The following is a 22,680-nucleotide window of genomic DNA, read 5'->3' on the forward strand; positions in this document are numbered from 1 at the left end:
TAGGTCAACGTTGTGAAATAATCAAAGGCTGTATTTTCAAGGCGCATGGATGTTGCTAAAAACGTAAAAGGAGCATTTACAAAAAGGACACTTTGAGTAAAAGGTAGAGGGCGTATACAACATTTGGGTTTAAGACTTTTACTATTGAATGTTGTCATTTTCATAACCCCATTTAACTTTTTGAATTGTTGTTGGATTAGGGCTATAAGTAGGACGTCGATCGGGCTTATGGAATCATGAAAATGATTGAAACCCCCGGCATTAAAGGTAAACCCAGTATTGAAACGCCCCAAATTGGGGCTTTTTTTTAAGGGATCTTGATTTAACCCTAACCCTCACCCTAACCCTAACCCTAAACTTTCCCATAGGCTCAACACGCACCTAACCCCAATCTGTGCCGCCGAAAAAAATAACGCCACCCAGGGCAAGCAATGAAATTGCGCTCTGCCCAAACCTGTCTACACTCTACAAGCGAGAAGAAAAATAATTGTAGTAATAATATACCATCATCATTAAAAAACACGTTGCCCGAATATCAGAATTTCGAGCATCCCGTTGCCAAGGGTTATCCAATCTTTAGATTTTGCGAGCGAGCGAGGCGACCTTTTACAGGGGCGGATCTAGGGGGGGGGGGGTTGGTGTTTCGGCGGTTTAAATCCCCCCCCCCCCCCCTTGGACGGCCAAGTGAAAAAGAAAAAAAAAGGAAAACAGTAAAACGGCGCGATTTTTTTGTTTGTGTGTGCAAAAAGCTTGATCCGCCCCTGGCGAGGGAACAAAAATGGGCTCTTTGATATCCTTGAAATGGTATTTCATCATAACAAAAAGTCCCTCGCTTTATACTGTTATAGCTATTAATAGTATATAGGGCATCATTAATTTTGGTTCCCGAATAAAATGATATTCAGCACCTAAATACAATGCTATTTGGGCATGTAATAAAGTGATGCTGGGTTGAATATTTGAACTCTAAAAATCCAAATGGATCCCCCACTGAGCCGCTCCGACCGTTGAATTGCGAATTTTGAACATAATGAATAATTTCTTCTTCAACTGGGGCACAAAATTAAAAACTCTGGAGGAATTTATAAAGGTAACGATAAGTTAGGATTTCTTTTAAAATGCTCTTTTTACACTGCAGTTTAAAAGCAAAGCAACAATTGTTGTATAATCCTTTAAAAATGATATTTATCAGCTTTGATTTAGATTGGGATGCAGAATTACGAGATTCTGAAGCAGCATATGCGAGAGAAGACGCGTACCCGGGGGGGGGGGGGTGGGGTCAACCACCCTCAAGTTTGTTTTGTGTAAAGCGACGGAGTTTTAGCAAATGTGCACATCTTAGGCCCTAATTTTTTTCTTCGATATCTCATTCAATTTACACAAAGCTTGTGACTTTTTCTTCCCTTTCTTATTTCCCCCTTTCTGTTTTTGCAAGCTCCTCAAGCTCCGCCCGCGGGGCATCCCCGCCCACCCCCTCCCGCCAGCCCCATTTATAGATATGTCACTGTTGACTCCGAACTGATTATGCCTACCATGCATTTTCTAATATTAGGTCGATTAATTTTTTGTCATATTTACCCTATAGGTAGTCCATTGATATTAATAGGCCTCTTGCTATATAATTGCAATAATAATTATATCTGAAATAATTATTACCCCATCTGAATTCAGTTGCCCCTCTCCCGAGCGTTGCGCGGACGCTTTGACATTTTATTAAATTATTAGAGAAAGAAGACGATTCGTTGTACCGTTCTCGACTTGCCAGAATTTTCAAAAATGTTTCTTTTATGCGGCCGGTCCAGCCCCCCTCTATTCAATAACGTTTGCCAAGCCTTCTGGAATGACCCCAAATCTCCCGATTACAGTTTTCCCTTATTCGTCGTTACTGTTCCTTGTCTTTCCCCCTTTCTCACCCGACTTTTCTTTCCCCCCCCCCCCCCAACCCACTCAGTGCTATCTAGGGTACGCACATGTATGTTCCCTCTCTTTGAAAGCACCCCTCTATCTCCAGGTGTGTAAAGTCAGTACGGGCCGGATTTTTTTTGTATTACGGGCCGGACTTTGTTACGTGAAAACTAACTCTTTATCGGAAATTTTGGGAACACAAATTCGGTCCCTCCGACCCCGGAGTGGGAGGGGGGAGGGGGGGGGAGGGGGGCTTTCTTCTTTATCTTTTCTTTTATCTTCTTTTTCTTTTTTTCCTTTCTCTTCTCCTTTCTTTTCTCTTCTCCTTTTTTTTTCTCCTCTTCTCCTTTATTTTTTTCTTCTTTTCTTCCTCTTTTTTTTCTTCCTTTTTTTGCGCCGCCAATAAGGGGGGGGGGGCGGCCGTTTCGCCCCCCCCCCCCTGGATCACTATAGTACCCTCTTATGTTTACTTCTATCCATCTGAAAGAAGAATACGATTACCTATGAACATGAAAAACAATTTCAACATCTTTTTATTGTTATTATTTATTTATTCATTGTTAACAAAATATTCCCACAAATATTATTTTAATCCTGTCGGAATATTTTTGCATCTTCTCGATCATGCTAATACATGTACCATGGATCTCGAAACTGCCCTTCCGAAAAGGGTTGAGCGCCATCTATTGTTCGAATGGGGACATTTCAAGCAATTTTCAAGATGGCGAAAAAGCGTACGCCACAAGAAACAACTACATTTTCACTGCCGTGTAACGAAGTTTTGGAGCCGAAAGCATGACCATTTTTAATGCATTTGTGATTGATATTCATTGTTACGTATCAATATCTTCCCGAGTCAAGCCAATAGTGTTCTAAGAGAATACAACGATGGCGGAGAATCTCGTTAACGGAGATGCCGACAGTAAGTTTTGTTGTAAAATTGTTTTGTGTGCGTGAATCAATGGACTCTCGTGTAGTAAACCAATGCAATCGCTCGAGTCGAGTGTCGCTGTCACCGACAATGACATTCATCATGCATGTGATTGTGAATGGGAGTGATATTGATAGTAGATCTAGGCCCTATTGCTTTTCCACCAACAGTAGCCTAATAATAATTGCTAAATTATACAGAGAATCTTGTCGAGATAATATCTAGATCTAGAAGTAGAACTGAAGGACACAAGTCAGTTAGAAAAGAATAGTTGACCTGAGGCTGAGCTGACAACTCTGAGCTGACAACTCTGAGCTGACGACTGAGGCTCTGAGCTAAGGTTGAACTTGGTCAGGAAGCCAAAGGTCTTCTCAAGTTTGGGGGAGGGAAGAATGCAAAACAGCTTTAACTGTTTACAGTAAGGGCACTGGTCCGAAAATAAGAATCATCTGCGTAACCGCGGACTGATGAGTCCTCATAAATAAGGATCGTCCGCATTTTCGCAGACGTTGGCCATGCGAAAAACAGACTCTGCAATGATTTTCTTGATACATTTTACATTGACTTTGTGCAGAGACTTTTACATTATGAGCAATAAATTCTCGGGAAGATGGACAAACCATCATACACGGAATCCATTTTTCGCATCCCCAGCGGGCGATTCAGAAACCTGAAACTTGCAGAGCGCCAATGGCGGCAATGAAAAAATGGCAGGTGTAATTTTTGCATTCATTCTTGTGTTTCTAAATAATATTAAAAAAAGGATTTGCTCCGATTAAACCTCAGTTTTTGACTTGGCATGAAATTTACTTTCAGTGAAATGACAAGAAATTTACAGAACTGTCCTGTACAGTAGATTGTTTAAAATGCTTGTCATGCATTCTGTACGAAACTCCTCTGAGATTCCACTTTGTTCTTCATTGAGAATATGGATAGGGAGAATGTGTGTGACATAACGATGTCATGTTTACCATCGCTTGAGTCTTGATGTTACAGTAACAGGAAAAATACAGCTCCAAGAAGGCTCACAGGGGCTCTTTTTTTTTTTGGAAGAGCCCCCGTGGACAAAAAAATTAATTTGAGCCCTGCTACCAAGGGTACATGTAGATTTATTGCCATACAATGTTAGCCTTTCTTTCTAAAGATTCAAGAGATAGATAGTGCAAGTGTACATGAAAATAAATTTTGATTTACTGTTTGAAACTTTGAAAACTGATCCGTTCATATAATCAACCTGTCCAGACACAACAAACTGATCTACCGTGGATCTTCTTCTTTTTTCCCCCTCTTCTGTTTTTCCTTCATTTTTCTTCTTCTTCATTAGTGTTCTTCTTCTGCTACTCCTCCTTCTCCTCCTTCTCCTTCCTCTCCTCCTTCTCCTTCTTCTACTCTTCATCCTTCTTCCCCTCCTCCTCTTCCTCTTCCTTCCCCCTGCTCCTCCTCCTCCTCCTCTTCCTCCCTCCCTCCCTTCCTCCCTCCCTCCCTCTTCCTCCTCCTCCTCTTTCCCCCACTCCTCCCTTCTCTTTCCCCCACTCCTCCCTCTTCCTCCCTCCCTCCTCCCTCTTCCTCCTCCTCCTTCCCCTCCTTTTCCTCTTTCTTCTTCTCCTTCTCCTTTGCCTCATTCTCCTAGATACCTTTTAGTTTTAAAAACTGGAAAGTTGATGCTCATCCATTTTAAGATGACAGCATCCTTGCAAAAAGTTTGTCATATAGGAAAGGTTCAACGTTAAAAACCTAAAATCCATTTGAGCTTGTGAATCATTTTCTTTCCCAAAATCTATGGTACATAGAAAATGTTTCTCTGCAGCTCAGGATTATGAGTAATTTGCAACCCAAAACTCTTGGTTTTTATGAAAGTAGACCTGGGCTGACTGGGCAAATGTTACTGGAGTTCAAAAAGCGAGTGTTTAGTCGCCATTGCAAGAGCATTGCTATGCAATGTAAAGTACATGTATGTTTGAGCTCGAGCTACACTGGCTGTAATTTTGTACACTGTACTGATAGTGATCCTACATGTACTGTGTACATGTACCGGTTCATCTGCATTTCCATAATGACTTATCTGTACATTGTACATGTTCATGTTCATGAAACGGCCGTCTTTTTTTTAATTTGCAAATGGCCTCTCGTTACTTTTTATTAGTTAAAGTTGTGGACCAGCTCCACATTGCCAACAAATTTTATTTACTAGCCATCTAAAGAGAAAATTATTTTCAAATTTATTGCAGATTTTAGCTTTAGGAAATACTTGTCAGTTTTAATTAAAAGATAATCATTTTTTTCTTTGTAGTTTGCCAATTTTATTACTCCTATTTATTTTCATTTAATTGTCATACAAAAATATTTGTCTAAGTTTTGCAGATGCACATAACGTAGTTCAAACTGTACAGTATATTGTTTTCACTATTTCACAAAACATGTTTTACTCAGACTACCAAACTTGGTTGATTTAAAGAAATAATTTCATTGTACAAGGGTAAAATCCCTAATCCTTGCCAATGGTATCAAGAAAGTTACTAAATATACCTTGGAAATCTAACTTGGAAGTAGGCATTTAAAGTTAAACACTTATTTGTCTCTCGTTGACATTAGGATGAAGAATCCATATTGGGACACATGTTTAGTGGCGCCGTACAGCAGTTGACGAACATGGACAAGCGAAGGACATGTATTGTTGTACCGGTATCTAATATGTACTAAACAGACTTTCTTTTTCAGGGAAAAAATTAATATTTATTTTTCGGGGGCTACTTTTCAAGCTTGCCTGCATGAAATTAACACTCTAAAATCTGTTTTGCATTGAACTCTATGCAAATTTACAGGGGCTCTTTTCTGATTTTCGGGGGCTCTTTTGGGCATTTCGGGGGCTATTTCGCCCCAAGCCCCCTTGTATTTTTTCACTGTTCTTTTTAAAATTTTGTTCCATGCATCATTGGGGGAAATGTGATCCTAACTTACAGTACTGTTGATTTTGATCCTTTCAGATACGTTGCAAACTGCGCTGTTGACGGTCAATGCTGCTGGCATGTTAGAGGCCAACTTTGATACCTCGACTGATGTGGAAGGGTAAGAAAAATAAATTATCAATCTTAAAGATGAAGTTGAGTTCTGGTCATGCGAATGCATTGTGAAAGAAACGGTGTGGAACCGACCAGAAAAGGTTGATCATCTAGCATATAAGAATGTGTGTGTATTGCAAGGTTCTGGAATCATCAAAATGATAAGAAATTTGGCCAAGTCTTGGTAAAGTTACAAACACTTGCACAGAAAGATGTATATGGGACTACACAAACATGTGGCGTAAAAAGCAGGCCCCCGATTTTTACAATGTTACATGCATATTTAGAATATGAAGGCATTTGAAGAGCCATGCTTTTCAGGGAACATGTCTTAACTGATGTTCTTCCACACTTGCATAATAAGAATGAGTAATGCTCACAAATTATTTTTCACCTCTTCCCAGAACTCAACCTTCTCTTTAACCCTCTCTCCCTCTTACCTTCCCCAACCCCTACCTCCCTTCCCCTTTCTCCTCATCCCTCTCTCTCTGTGTGCTTGTCCCTCCTCTTTTACTCCGAATTGGCAATCTATCTTATGATACAGGGTACCTGTATGTCTGCTAGGCAATTCAATCATAGATTGTATGTATGTACATGCAGTTGTTGTTTATACGTCGTGTAATACTAGGAACCTTCAACCTAGATTAGTGACAATAAAACAGAATCTGAATATTAAATCTAATTTCATCTTATTTTTTGCTGGAAATGTTTAGAGATGTCTCAACCATTATTTTCATCCTAAATTTTGAATTCCTTTCTGAAAAAATGAAATCTGTATCTTAAATTCAATTTCATCTAATATTTTTCTGGAAATGTTTTAGAGATGTCTCACCCATTATTATCATCCTAAATTTTGAATTCCTTTCTGAAAAATGGCCTCTGTATCTTAAATTCAATTTCATCTAATATTCTTCTGGAAATCTTTTAGAGATGTCTCAACCATTATTTTCATCCTAAATGTTGAATTCCTTTCTTAACAGGGAAGACATGGAGAAGGCTAAGCGCAAATCCCACCATGCTGAAATTGAGAAGAGACGGAAATCCAAACTCAACGAAGGCATCAATAAACTCATCGATATTCTACCGGATCGAGATGCTAAAAGAGTGAGTTACTCTTTAGACATTGTTTGTTATTTGTAATGTGTCACTCTCAAACCTGGACAAAGTTGTCAGATATTATATTTTACTTTCAGCTTTTAAGATTTTATGGCACTTTTGAATTACTTTGTGTTTACCCCACAAAGATATCTGAATTGTTTAGTATGATTAGACCAAGTTAAATTGATTCCCCTTTTTTTTGTTGATAAGGCAGGAATAGGAGTCCTTGTCATTTTGATATTTGATAGTTTTCTAAGCTAGTTCAATACTGCAGGGTCACTTCTAAAAAAAATTATCTTAAAGGGATAGTTGAGTTCTGTTGCAGAGGGCACTACACAAAATAATTTTTTTGTGAGATAATGAAAAACTGAGTGTCAAATTTGAAAGAACATAATATTTAAATGTCAAAATCATCTTTGTCGATCAAAATCGGTTCAGAGACGGCTGAAATATAACGATTTCTAATACTTGTGTACCACCACAAATATTAGATATTTTGAAAAATTTGAAAAAACTGTTGAAAAAACCCGAAATAACGCCTTTTACGTCGTATTTCAGCCAATGCCGATGTTGGCTTTTTGTTGGCATTTTCGTGTTGGTTATATTACGCACAACCAGCCAGCCCATGTATGTATTGTTATTTTTAATTAAATAATCAATTAACGGTCACCATATTTTTTTGAAAAATGAGCTGAATTGGTATGATCGTATTGGCTAAATTTCATATATTTGGGGGTCTAAAATTACCTTCATAGCAATTTTAGGTTCTAAAAGGGCACTAGAAATGTTATAGATAAGAATAAGAGCAATAACCATGCACTTCGAAGGCATTTGCGGTCTGAAAACAGAACTCAACCATTCCCCTTAAGGGAATGTACTCATAACTTGAAACTCACAAAGAACTTTAACGTGTTTTGTAATAATCATGAACAATATCATTTGTGGAAAATAAAAGACATAAGATTTCAGATAAGTTCAAAAACAGAATATGGTTGGTAAAAAGGAAGTAGAACAGTCTTAACAAATTTGGAACCATGTGATCCACAGTCCAGTGACATATCCCCTAAACATTCTTTCTAATAATGGACTTTCTGTTTCTTTTTATTTTCATTGTTCATTTTCCTAATTTCAGAGTAAGGTCCAGATTCTGGAGGACACGTACCAACTGGTCGTTGAGCTTAAGAAGAAATGCAACCAGCTCATGATCCAGAATGCACCAGAATCTGAAGGTAAATAGACAAACCTGGGCCCGTTTCACAAAACTTGTCATCAGTAACACATGACAGTTTTTGTTATCAGCTACTGAAATCCTTGCCTCTGATTGGTTATCAGCAGATTTGTCACTGATGTTTGTCATTTGTCATTGAAAAAAAGGCTTTGTGAAACACCCCCAGATGTAGCGACCTCTTTTATAGAACCACCACCTTAGGGGTGTTTCACAAATACTAAGATAGACTTTAAGTTGGACTTCACTATGGCAGGCCGTTCATGCCACTGTTTGCTCTCACCATTTTCTGGCATTGGTCTCTCGGACATACAAATTATGCTCACAAATCTACAGAATTAACATTTTTGATAATTCATTATTGAGGGGAAAAATATTATCTAAAGATCATAATGGTGAGAGCAAACAGTGGCATGAACGGCCTGCCATAGATGAAGGGATCAGGTAACTTTGCCTCAGACTCTGAAGCAAGATTCTGAAACAAGATCCTTGATTCAGCTCATGCTACACAGATAATAATAAACCTTTAGGTCAGTCAGGAATCCCATGACTTTTACAAGTCGATCGCCTGTCTGATTATCAAGATATTTATGATTGAAAATCAAAATCGAATTTTGCGTTTTCCGAACGGTTTTCGTAACACCGCAGTCTATTGGGAGAAATGAGTATGGTAAAACTGGTCACTCAAAGATATTTACTTTTTGAGGCACTTCATGATCTTTTTGAAGCGCAATTTCTTTAGGGCTTCAATATTACACCATCACAGACACTGACAACATGTACACTGTAGGGCCTTGCATCTCAGATTTAACATTGTTAAACGATGCCTTTAAGTCGATCTTAGTCTTTGTGAAACACTCCATTGATGTAGCGACCTATTTTATAGAACCACGACCCATTTCTCTTCATAGTATTATATGCTGAAGAAAAAAGCTGGAACCCCCCCCCCCCCCTGAATAATTGGAGAACGTCGATTCTGTCAACATGTCCTGTACAACGTACGGTTAACCCTCACTGTACTGGGCTATTTCGAGCACTCTCTCTGGGGGGGGGGGGGGGGGGGGGGGGGGGGGGGGGGGGGGGGGGGGGGGGGGCGGCGTCGAATGTCCGATGAACGCGAAAATTTGCATGTTTGTAGATATTTACGTAAGGAACAAGATGGTATAATAAGTTTTTTCCTAATATGCAAATTTTTGTCGTTATAGCCTAATTATGTAAAATGCTAATTTTATGCATTTTACAGAAAACTCTACATATTTGTCCATAGACTTGTGAAGAATCTTGAAAATGTATTGACTAAATGTTTCCTTCACCTCTAATTCATGAGGTTTCATTATTTTTATGATTTTTGAAAATGCATAGGTTAATTTGCACAAAAATTATGAATATGCATTCATGAAATAAAATCTGGAAATATATATAGGGAACTAGAATCATTACAAAAATTGTCAGACTCCACTTTTTTAAAGACCGTCACCACTACTGGGCAAGAAGGGATTAGACCACACAGCGAGCCGTCGCGATCTCCGAAAATGTCGAGGGGGGGGGGCCTCCCAGGCCCCCCCCCCCCCCCCAGTACAGTAAGGGTTAAGAACTAAATTATTCATACCCTTACCAAGTTTTGTAATTTTTTAAATATATATTTTTTTTAAATTGTCCAGATTCATGTTTCTTCAGATTTTTACATATTACAGCTCAATACATCTAAACTTATTCAACAAAAGCCTTAATTCAACCAGTCTCCCTTTCATCCATGAGTTACTAAAAAGACAAAAAACATCAAATTTACATGGGGTTTGAATAATTTAGTTGTTGACTGTAAGTCTTTCACCTATATATTTCATCTCATCTTTTTATATGACCATTGAATAATTTTGATTTCTAGAATCACTAACTCTGACCATGGTTCGATCAAAGATTTTACATTCATGGATGAAATATATGGATAAAATAAACGTATTGCTGTCGTATGGCATGAAATCGCCTGTAAGCAGGGGCCTGTTTCACAAAACTTTTACCAATAAGAAGATACAATAACTGTCATTAGCTACTAAAATCATGGCATTTGATTGGCTAAGAGCTAATTTGCCATAAAAAAACTTTGCATTTGTTATTGATAACAAGTTTTATGAACCAGGGCAAGATTCATGACAAGAATTTTTTTTTTTTTTAAATTATGGATATTAGAACCAGGGGCCCGTTTCATAAAACATGTTATCCATAACAACTGCTAAATTTCTATGACAAATTTGGTCTCAGCCAATCAGATGCCATGATTTCAGTAGCTTATAACAGTAGCTTGTATCTTGTTATTGATATCAAGTTTGATGAAACAGGACCCTGGAGATCACTGCATCATGGATATTCATTTGTGCAGAAGGGTAGTGTCATTGTGGTGTAATGCCTGGCAACTAACCATATTTGAATATTTTAGGTATTGAATATGAAGTTTTATGTCAGCAGACAATATTCCTGAAAAAATTCTGGGGAGTATTTTCATTTCACCCCACTTCAGAGTAATGAATTAACCATTCCCATACTTAAAAAATATTTTAAAAAAATAAAAGAGACTTTGTGATAGTTGTTTTGTATTCTATCAAACTCCTGCTGTTCTTTGTGTATAATACCGATGCTTTTTAAGTGTTTTCATCTTTTGCACTAGTGTGCATTGAGCATTTGATTTCAAGTGAATTTGTGTCCTTACAAATCTTACATATTATCGTGATTGATATATGGAGTAGTAAAATGAAATTTTTGAAATTATTTGTTTATTTATTTATTCCGTTTTATTTAAACAGGGTAGCCCTGTCAGTAATCAAAGTAACGTTTTCCAGGGGGCCTTGTAAACAAATGTAACATATATGAAGATACGAACTACTTGAACAATATAAACAATATAAACATCATCAAAAATATCAATACATACATGTACATTTAGTAACATATAACAGAAAATAAGTAAAGAATAAAAGTGAATAAAGTGGGGTAGGCTACTAGGCTATCATTCCAAAGATGAAACCTAATTTCCTTTCTTTTCTTTTCTTTTCTTTTCTTTACAGTTGACGAAATCAAGCGACTTATGGAGGAGAACGCAAAGCTGAAGAAGGAGAAAGAAGACTGGACGGAGTTCTTCAAGAGCATGAATATCAACACTGACATACGAACTCACATGAAGGCTGTCATGCAGTCTAAAGCAAAGAGGAATTCCAAATTAGGGGAAAACCCTTCTGAGCAACTCTTGGGAGGCAGTCAGAACATTATCATTCAATCCCCTACCGCTGCAGTCATGGGCTCTCCGAACCTAGTCACCATGCCCACTAATCAGATGACGATTCCCATGGCTGGTGGGAACAGGGTCGATGGCAGCGTGTTACAGGCTGGCGGTAACTCCGGAGGAATGTTGCTTGTGACAACGAGCAGGACAGGGACCGATTCCCAGCCCACGCTGACCTTAACAAACAATCAAATCAGTGTAGTCGGCAATGAAAGACCAGAAGCAGAGGGACAGTCTCCACTTCCACCAAAGCCCTTGGGCCAAGCTGTGGAGACTAAAGCAATGTCTGCTGCAAGCCAAGAAGGACAAGCCATCTCGGCGATTACCTGCACACATGAGGCTTCGAATCAAAGCACTATGGGGCAAGTGAGCACCACTACCGCAGAATCAAAGAATACAACGGCGGTCACGCAGGTTATAAGTACCCCAATCACCACTCCAGCCTCCCAGAACCAAGTTCTCCTGCAGTCTGGGACGGGCGGTGGTGTGCGGCTTGTCCAGCAACAGCAGCCGGTCCAGTCACAGGGCCAGACTGTCCTGATTCAGTTACCAGGTCAGCCTGGACAGTTCATCCCGGTCCGCATTGCACAACAGGTCAATCAACCACAGCAGGTCATTCTTACTTCGCAGCAGGGTGTCAACGTGGTTGGGACTCGAGGCAACGCGATCCAACCAAAGACACCGGTCAAGAAGAAACAGTCTGCCCAACTGAAGGTGAAGAATCTATGCCCCCTGCAGCCAGACTCTCGCAAGCCAAACTCCCCCATAGCGGCATCGCAATCCAGTGTGCAACCCATAGCTCCTAACACTGTCACAGTGAGACTACCCATGAACCCTACTGCCAATCAACAAAGTGCGGTCATGATGAACAGCCAGGGCCAGCTCATCCTGCAACAGCCATCAAATACTGTCCTTTCAAGCGGTGTGAACATGCAAATGCCTATGCAGGTGGTACCTAAGCCTCCGGTAACACAGAACATTGTGTACATCCAGCAGAATGGACAGCTCATCCCTGTGATCTTGCAGCAAAACCAGGGTAATGTCCAGCAGGGTGTCCAACAGCCTGGTGCCATAATTCAAGGTCAGACACAGCAGCAGCAGCAACCTCAGCAACATCCTCATCAACAACCCCAGCAGCAGCAAGCTGTGAAAATGCATGTGTCCCAGAGCCTCACCACTCAACCGGTTCAGTCTGCTGCCACCATGCAAAGTGCCGGCCACCATATCGCCGCATCGGTATCTGCTGTTGCCTCCAGTGGTATTACCATGTCCCAGTCTGCTCCTGGTAGCACTAGTCAGGCACATGTATTAGCTGGTACCTCAATGCCTGCATCTTCCTCCTCCTCCCAGATGGTTTCAACCTCATTTCAGGGTAATGACCTGATGACCTCTCTTGCCATTGAAACCTCAGCAACTCAGAATGACCAAGGAAGATTGCAAGGTAACGGTGGCTTTGCTGCAAATGACATACTGGCCAAAGCAACAGAGAGCATATTCTCCAACCTCTCCGACACATCGCCCATGCAGCTTGGAGATCTGAATGATTCCCACCTGCATGCAGCCAATCAATCGGTGATCAAAACACTAATGGAGTGTACAGCCACCAGGCAACTCAGCCGGGAATTGAGATCTATGATCTCCCTGACGAAATGGATACATCATCCAGCAAAAAACACAAGAAGAAAAAGAAGAAAAAATCCAAGTCAAAAGAGAAAGAGAAAAAGAAGAAAGACAAAGACAAAGAGAAGAGTAAGAAGATTAATTTTCCTTTGCCCACGGTTGCTAGTTCCGAAAACAATGCTGATGTCGGTGACGCTCAAGAGATGGCCACCAAAGCATTGTTGGAGAGTCTCATGCAAGAAACTTTGGGTACAGGAGGCATGGACAACAGTAGCAGTGCAGAGAATGTGATGAAAATTCCAGCAAGCACGTCGTTGCAGAGTGATATCCCGGTGTCATCAAATGGAAGTGTTCAAATGTCCAGTTTTTCGGCAGAAGCCTTATTGAACTCAGGTTCTAGAGACAATTTAGTAGGTAGTCAGATGGACGCTACGCAAGCATCTTCTGTATCTATTTCTTCATCAGAAACAAATGGGCAAACAATCTTCAATTCATTCAACCCTCTGAATTTCGGAGCCGACATTCTAAGCAATTCAATGAGCGTGAGTGGTCTTCCGACGTACATCGATGATGAGGAAGACATGGTTTCTGGAAACAACTCTGCTGAAGGCCCACCATGCACCTCAACAGCCAGTGTGGATATCCCAACCACATTATCCGTTGTAACATCAAGCACTTGTACTCAGAACCAGCCAAGTAATTCATTGTCGCTCGCATTTTCTCAGAGCACAGAGAGGATGATTCCGCCCGAGCAAAAGACACCAGATTCATCCAAAGTAGCGACGACGCCTACTTCTGATGGCTTCCACAATTTCATGTCGCCGACCAGCTTCCCATCAATTAGTAGCCTTCTAGAGCAAACTACCAATGCAGAGAGAGAGGCTTCCATTTCGTCACTTCCACCGAGCAGCCAAAAAGATGATTCTCCTACCAGTGGATTCACAGGAACATCGGGGGGACCTTTCCAGCATAGCTGGATCTCACATCACTCTAAAGCTTCGGAGTTGGCACGGGGAATGCAGCCAGCGAAATCCCAGTCCCCAGTCAGCACATCAACCCTAATGAGTACGACAAGCACAACGCTAGCTACTTCTCCAAGCATGGCTGTGAGTACAAGCCCATTAGTAAATATCTCACACCCTAGCACGTCAGTGCTGGGTACACATACGGGTAATTCAAGTAAGTCTTCACCACCGCTGAACCTGTTGTCGCAGCCATGGTTGAATGCATCTACAGCAGATAACCTGCCAGATGCAGCAAGCCAACAGGACTTGGGAAGCGCCAACCTGCGTCAACAGCAGCAATTAGCGGACCTTCTTCAAGGACTCTCTGGGCCGAAGGTCTCTACATCGTCACAGTCTAATACAGAGGTTTCACCTGTTCTTAGCTCTCTTCCCAAATCCCAGCCCTCTTTGGAATCATTGTTTGGTTTGCCTCCATTTGGTGAAACCAGACAAGTCTCCCAGACAGCATCAAACGGGGACCCATTCCAAAGTATTTCAAGCATCATTGATTCAAACAAGGCCAGAGCCACTCCAATATCAGGGATAACTTCCTAGGACTTCCTCCGTATTCCATTCAATCATCCAGCAGTTCTTCCGTCCCAGTGATGGAGCAGAATTCAGTTTTCCATGAACCTCCTTTAGACAAACCAAGGAAACTTCTTCTAGTAGTTCATCAAAGCCAAGTAATGCACCGCCAAGCTATTCATTGATGAATCGAGTGACGGCCGTAGTTGATAAATACAAAGAAAGGAAAGCCCCTACACCTGCCCACATTGTCGCCCAGAATGTACCTAAAGTGCCTGACACAAATGATGTAGAGAGCAATCCAACCAATGAACAAGTGTTTGAGAATGTAGCCCAGCAACAAAACAGGCCTGTTGCTGCAGTTGGACCTGTTTCTAGCAGTAACCAGAGTCGCTACCTTCATCCTAAAAGCAGGGCATTGGCATCTGCTGCCATGCAAGAATCGCCTCCTGTGCAAGCGAATAACAACATCTTTGGTGTACAAACAGTTCCCCCAGCTTCTCAAGTGAGGCAAAGGAACAATGCCAATGCGAAAAATGCCAGTAAAAAACAATCTCAGTTACCAGTGAAGAAATTTTCATCAGCAACTCTTCACAGAACACTCACTGCTAATATTGCAGAAGAAGGTGGCTTAGAAAAAGACCAGGTTGAAGAACCTGTTGCCCAGGTGCAGCCAGAGCCGGCACAGGAAGCACCCCAGCAATTGCCATTTCGCGTAATTCAGGAACAACAACAACAACAACAACAACAACACTTACAACAGACTGCTGTGCAGGTTGCACCCCCTGAGCTACCTGCCCCACAGCCATCTGCTAAGTCAAAGAGTAGCAAGGGATCAAAGAAAAGACAGAAAGAAAAGAAACAGATAGAACCCCAAAGCCACCAGAGGAAGATCTAGACAGTGTTGGCAGAAGAGAACTTGAACCGGCGCTTGTCAATAGATTCCCTTGGCTTGCCGAAGCTAATGGAAAACCAGGGGAGAAACAAGCAGGTACTATGAGCCAACACACAAGCAATACCAATCCAACAGCCTTTAGTGTCCAGAGCATCTCCCAAAGCTCTTCAAAGAACTCTCTACCAAAAGCTAGAGGCAATTCAGGTCAGGCAGAACTTTCCCAGAATCCACCTCCCTACCCTTCAAGGCCTCCTACAGTTTCAGGTGACTCTCATAATCAATCTCTATGGAATCCTTCCAGTTTCGATTCCACTGCACCAATATCTTCCTCTTCTTCCTCCTTAATCTCGCCCAAGCAAACCTCTCAGGAAAGGACTCAAAGACATCATCAGATTCCTGTTGATCTGAGCCATCAAAACAATCCCAATTCCATGGACACAACTCTGCAAAATAGACCAAGTACAGGAAACAACAGACCTCCTTTGTATCAAGGTTCAAGTTCAAATTACGTGCAAGCAGCTGTCAATGCTGCAGTCAACAAAGCAGCACAACAGGCCCTTCTAGCCAAAAGCATGACCGGTAATCCCATAGTCCCAGAGAAGAACAGGAATGTTTCCACTACAAAGAAGGGTTCTCAGCGTCCAAAGGCTGGGGGATCAAGCCAGATATTGAGGCAATCAGATATAGACGATGGCCTAGATTTCTTGAACTCTACATCAAACAGCCCAAGCTTCCCACCCTCATTGTCCTCTGTCAATATGGATATCTTTGAGAACTCCTCGGTGAATTCTTTGATCTCAAGACAGTCTGATCAACCGGGTCAACGACCTAGTGGTAGGCCACGAACTGCAGACAAGCAATCCAGAGTTGATTCATCTCATTCTAACACTCTATTGCAAAGTGACTTTTCTAATGTTTCCCAAGATAATTTCTCATTTTCGCAGTGGAACCTAGAGCCTCAACAGACAGAAGATAGGGAAAACACAAGGGGGAATTCCCAAAAGATGCAAGAACTTGCGTCTCCCCCTATGCAGCAGATACATCAACGCGTAGGCAACAACTGCGTTAACGTCAATTACGTAGATGCATCTAATCTTGGGTCAGGCGATGATTTAGATTTCTCAAGTCTACCGCCCTTTTCGTCATCTAATCAACAGCAGCAGCATACACCAACTGACCGGCAGACCCCTCAAAACCAAGCCTATTCTGTACCAAGTGGTAGGTCGAGTGTAGCGTCCATGGAACCAAGTCCAATGCAGGCAAGTCCAATGAACTATAATGTCCAGGAAGGTAGCCATATGTCACAGATGAATGAAATGCCACATTCAAACTCTAGCAGTAGAGGTCCTCCGAGCGTTGAGACACCGTCTCAGCAGCAACAGCAGCAGAGGAGAATGACACAGTCTCCGATGGTGCAGAGTGGCCATCCAGGACAGGGGATCAAGAGAGCAGCCGCAGATGGACACCACTTGAACATAGCCAAGAAAGCACATGGTGCGATGCATCCCGGCCGCAGAGCCACCCAACAATCCAATTCAGAGTCCAGACAGCATTCTTCCATCCACAGCAACCAGCAGTCACAGCAGTTTCATTCGTCCACTTCCCATACACCAATCCAACCTGCTGAAAGTGTCTTTGACAGGGGGGAAGTCCAGCTCATCATGTACCCTTCACAAGGTGGAGGAGGCGGGAGGGTACAGGAGAGCAATCGGTCCAAGAAGCGAGCCCCGAATCCTTCAGACAGTATTTTCGCCCGGGACCCGCACGAGATCGACGGAACTCGCAGTACATCAATATCGTTGCTGCAAGACCCCTGGTTCGGTGGGTCGACACGAACGAACGCGTCCAGTAGCAACGAGACTGCTCCTCCCACATTCCTTCCCAACTTCTCTAGCTCACAGACCTCCCAGAGCCAATCAGAGAGTGTTCCTTCATCGTCGTCCACCACTTCATCGCTCATCTCCAACATCTCTCCATCTCGCCGGCTGAGACACAACGAGATGCCCACCTACCTCCCGTCTCATTTACCAGGACCTATCCTTCCCAGTCCTCCTCATACCAAGGGAAGTCACACCCGAGAGGCGGACATCACCGCTTCCTTCAATCCCATGTTCACCCCTTCACGGACAGCGGGAATCCACAGCATGCCTGCCAACTTCCCTGTATTTCATGAGCACCAGCCTCCGGGTGGCTTCAACATCGCCAAGCCCAACCAGCTTCCCGGCAGCGTGACCCAACCGCCCTTCAACTTCAACAACATCTTCAACGATGCCCCCCAGATGGCGTCCAGCAGTCACGTCTCGGACGCGTCCACCTTGAACCACAGCATCGGCCTCGCCCCGACCGTCCATCTCCATGGCAATGCATCGCTGCCCTCGGAGGAAAGTGTGCTACACGCCGGGAACATGGGTCAGAGACACGTAGGTCAGCCTTTCGGCTTGCTGGCTCAGAACCGCCCGCCGCCGATGGGAGTCCCAACACCGATGGGTAGGCCTCACCAGTTTCATAGCCCTTCTTTTATGCCTCACCAATTCTAATCAAAAAATCTCCCAGAATATTGTCTCCTTCACATTTATCGTCGTCTGAAATATTATGTGCCGATCAGTAGTTATCTACATGCTTGGAAAGGAATACACCCCATAAGAATTCAATTAATATTAAATATGATATATTATTTAGTTTTATGAAATCACCATTGAAACATTGATGCAGGTGGGTGTTGGTATAATTTTGCACTTGGGCCAGTACGCTGTATTAACTTTCAAGAGTTATGAAATCTATTGATAAGCCGGTCAGTTACTTATGAATGTCTACAGATCACAGTGAAATCAAATTTAATCAAGTCAAGTCAATTTGTTGAAATACAATCCACAGTTTTGGATTGTCATTCAAATACATGTACTAGAATGTCCATAACGAAAACCAAAAGGGTCTAAAAAGAATGATGAAAAATGTTGACATTTTTTAAAAGCCTTTTTAAAGAGTCAACTAATAGTTTATTTGTTTTTCTATTTTTCTACATATTTATTTATTTATTATTATTACTTCTTTTTTGGGTGGGGGGGGGGGCAATCTTAATTTCTATTTTTTACAACACCACTTACTGGTTTAATATCATAGTTCAAAAGTATCCAATGCTATTTTTATTTTTCATGAGCAACTATAATAGTTTGACTTTAGTGCGCCCTGATTCTATATAAGATGTATTGCTCTGGTGCAAGATTTGGTATTTTGATGCAATTTATTTTTTCTTTGCAAGAGTATTATGTTGAAGAAGAAGAAGAATATATTTTTTTATTGATAAATGCCCTTACTTGAAATTTTCTGTTTATGCAGCAACGTGGTGCATTATACATGTATATTTTTACTCTTTCTTTCTCCAGCTTTAATAGCTTTTCATGATTATGTAACGTTCATCTAAGTACATGTTCTCCAGTCTATAAACTTTCTCTCTCTTTCTCTCTCTCTTTCTGCCTGTGTCTTTCTCTCACTATCTTTATCTCTGTGTCTCTTGCACCCCCCTCTCTCTCTCTCCACTCCATCTCCCACCTCCGTCTCCCTCTTTCTTTACTTCTCTGCACCCTTTCACTAGCCCTTCAACTGCCATTCTCCCCCTCTCCCCCTCCCCCCCCCCCCCCCCCCCCCCTCTCCCTCTCACTCTCCACTACCTCTCTCTCACCCTCTCTGTCTCTGTCTGTCTTTCTCTCTGCATCTCTTTCAATTTATCTCCCCTGTCTGTCTGCCTGTCTCTCACAATTCCCCCCTCTCTCTTCACCATTCTCTCTCTCCCCATTCTCTCTCTCTCTCTCTCTCCCATTCTTTCTATCTCTCTCTCTCTCTCTCTCTCCCATTATCTCTATCTCTCTCATTTGCTCTCCTCTTCCTCTCTCTTGCGTTATGTCTCTTGTCCAATCGGCATTTCCAGTGGAAATTAATCAATGATTGCCCATGGTGGCTTTTCTAGTGTATTAAAGTCCTCCTTTACACATCGGTTTGTTAAAAAATTGAGAGTCCATCAGAGAAAAAATTGGGGAAAATCATTCTTTCATGATATGCTAAAAATTGACTGAAGCTTGAATTTGCAGTAAGAAGGCGACTTGTGTTACTCGTCAAGGTGCCATGTTTAAAAGGAGAAGGTGGGTTATTAAAACTCCCTAAGGCAAGATGGCGACTTGTTCAACTCCCCAAAGCGCTTTGTTTTCGGAACGAGACTGCTAGTTGTTAAATTTGCCGAGGCGAGAAGGTATCTCGGTGAGTTTTAACCACTCACCTTTTGGCCTTCTTGGCTTTAAAGCCCCACTGCACTACTTACAGCTACTTGCGCCCTCTATATAGCAAACAATGCTGAATCGGTGACCATTGGTCCCCCATGATCCTCTTTTTCTTATGTTAATTGAGAGCTGATTTTGATGAGATAACCACCTGTCAGTGACCATGCAGGGAGTTCTAATCCCTCCTGGCCAAACTAGTGCAGATGGGCTTAAACTCAATCATAACAGTAACTTTAAATCTGTGATGAGATTAAGTAATACAGTATTATTTATTCTGGGTTAGTATTGTGATTTTATACATCCGCAATTTCTCTAGAAGTGCTATAGCGATATCTAATAAGTTTGGAAAATTTTGGAGTAAATGTAGGCAGGGCAACTCTGGGAGTAACGTTTCTCAGTTATTTATTTGTTTTTATTTAATAAATTATTATGAAATGTCTTTTTAGTATGACCCTGCCTAACTACTAGTTTTCAGACACAAACCTTTGGCAGTTGTGCATAACAGTGCCCAAACTAGTGCAGTGGGGCTTTTAACAAGGCTACTCGGTAAGATGAACAAGTCGCCTTCTCATTGCATGTTCAAGCTTCCGTAGAAGGTGCTAAGAATTCTTATTCAGTATAATATTTTCATGTATTCACTGAGTGTAAGAAGAAGTAATGATGCAAAATTAATCTAGATACTGTGCCGTCTTCATAACCAAGAAAAAAAACTCAAATGAAATATTTCTTCACAAACTGAAATTTTGAAACGTATCCATGTTGGATCCAGTTTTACATCATTTTAAAGTGTACCAATTACCAAAAGGTGTTTTGCTGTTGATGAAAGAGGGCTCCAAGTGACTATACTGCAGTCAAAATATAAGCTTCACATATTTCTTCTACAAAGAGATATTGGAGTTAAAATACACTCCCAGTGAACAGTAAAATGTATTGTTGAGTAGACTACTTAACACACTTTCATAGAAAATGGCACGCATAGTGCCCCATTTGCAGGGTTTTATGTCATCCTTTATTTTCTTCATACACCAATAACCGTTTATCTATCAAATGCCAGGGCAAGTTTTCAGAGGTTGATTTTCTACGTTCCGGGTGGTATTTTCGAAAGCGGACTAACATTAGTCCATGGTTTAATCCACCGACTAAGTATGGAATGCCAGGTGTCCATATGAATATACTTTTTAATAATTTGATAGGTTCCTAAATTACCATGATAAAATAATTATATCATAGTTATAGGGTCATTCCATGTCAAATCACCCAATGGTTTTAACCCGACCATTTTTGATTTTGATGAAACTTAGTGTACTTGTTGAGTGTGATCTCACAGCACCAAATCTCAAATTTTAGGTCAATCGGGTGAGGGGTTTGGGAGATACGGCCCACCAAATTTTGAGATTTTTTCAAAAATGGGGGTGGCGGGCCTACCTTTGAACCCTTGTATCTCGGGACCTAATGGGTCAATCTTCACAAAATTTGTATTGTTGGAAAGGGAATTCAATAAGGATTCCAAATCTGCCGCCATTTTGAAGATTCGTACATGTTGGGGTACTTTGACCTCTTGACCTCAGATTTGACCTTGAAATTGACCTTGTGGATCACGTAACTTTGACAACATTTTTCGTGAAATGTAATCTCTGACATGTTCACTAAAACATATAAAAGTTTCAGAGATATAATATTTTTTGTTTAGGAGCAATAAGGATTGAAAGTATCCATGCTCACAGATATTCACAATAAACCCTATTATAATGTATACAATACATGCAATATGCACAGTACAACATACATCTTCCACATGCTTTTTTGTTTTAGGCATATCCATCCTAAATGTCAGTAGTACTTGAATAGAAATAAAATGACAAGTTCATGTAGGCCTAAAGGGTTAACAGGATGTATGGCTTTAGGCCTCTGAGTCGGTTCTAGGATAATTACCCCCCTGGAAAATTAACCCTCAGGAAATGTCCCCCCCCCCCCCCCCCCCGAGGACAATTACCCCTTAAGGACTATCACACCCAGAGGATTATTACCCCCAGAAAATAACCTCCTAGGACAATCTGTCCCCGCCCCCCAAGGACAATTAACCCCGGACAATTTCCCCCTAGGACAATTACCCCCCCCCCCCCCCCCCCCCGGGAAAATTACCCCTGAAAAATATTATACCCCCCAAAAAAAAAAATCTGCTTTGATTAAAACCACTTTATTATCAGGATGGACTTCCCCTTTAACAAATAGGGGGGGGGGGGGGGGGGGGTAATTGTCCTCTGGGGTAATTGTCCTTAGAGGGTAGTTTTCCGGGGGGGAATTTTCCTAGAACTGACTCGGAGGTCTAAAGCCATACATCCTGTTAACCCTTTAGGCCTATATGAACTTGTCATTTTATTTCTATTCAAGTACTGCTGACATTTAGGATGGATATGCCTAAAACAAAAAAGCATGTGGAAGATGTATGTTGTACTGTGCATATTGCATGTATTGTATACATTATAATAGGGCTTATTGTGAATATCTGTGAGCATGGATACTTTCAATCCTTATTGCTCCAAAACAAAAAATATTATATCTCTGAAACTTTTATATGTTTTAGTGAACATGTCAGAGATTACATTTCATGAAAAATGTTGTCAAAGTTACGTGATCCACAAGGTCAATTTCAAGGTCAAATCTGAGGTCAAGAGGTCAAAGTACCCCAACATGTACGAATCTTCAAAATGGCGGCAGATTTGGAATCCTTATTGAATACCCTTTCCAACAATACAAATTTTGAGAAGATTGACCCATTAGGTCCCGAGATACAAGGGTTCAAAGGTAGGCCCGCCACCCCCATTTTTGAAAAAATCTCAAAATTTGGTGGGCCGTATCTCCCAAACCCCTCA

General features: G+C 41.4%; 2 protein-coding genes across 2 annotated transcripts; both read left to right on the forward strand.

The window, feature by feature from the left end:
- Nucleotides 1–2,590: 2,590 nt before the first annotated feature.
- Nucleotides 2,591–15,490, forward strand: LOC763325. Its single transcript, XM_001199252.4, has 5 exons — nt 2,591–2,827; nt 5,821–5,902; nt 6,876–6,999; nt 8,126–8,222; nt 11,278–15,490. The coding sequence occupies exons 1-5, from the start codon at nt 2,794–2,796 to the stop codon at nt 13,401–13,403; spliced, it is 2,463 nt and encodes an 820-aa protein (XP_001199252.3). The 5' UTR covers nt 2,591–2,793; the 3' UTR covers nt 13,404–15,490.
- A 477-nt stretch (nt 15,491–15,967) lies between these two features.
- On the forward strand, nt 15,968–18,073 carry LOC115921260 (uncharacterized protein DDB_G0283357-like). Its single transcript, XM_030978564.1, has 2 exons — nt 15,968–16,318; nt 16,481–18,073. The coding sequence occupies exons 1-2, from the start codon at nt 15,968–15,970 to the stop codon at nt 18,071–18,073; spliced, it is 1,944 nt and encodes a 647-aa protein (XP_030834424.1).
- The last annotated feature ends 4,607 nt before the right edge of the window (nt 18,074–22,680 follow it).

The sequence above is a fragment of the Strongylocentrotus purpuratus genome, unplaced genomic scaffold (genome assembly GCF_000002235.5).
Source record: "Strongylocentrotus purpuratus isolate Spur 01 unplaced genomic scaffold, Spur_5.0 spur5_scaffold_1, whole genome shotgun sequence".
In the NCBI taxonomy this organism is placed as follows: Eukaryota; Metazoa; Echinodermata; class Echinoidea; order Camarodonta; family Strongylocentrotidae; genus Strongylocentrotus; species Strongylocentrotus purpuratus.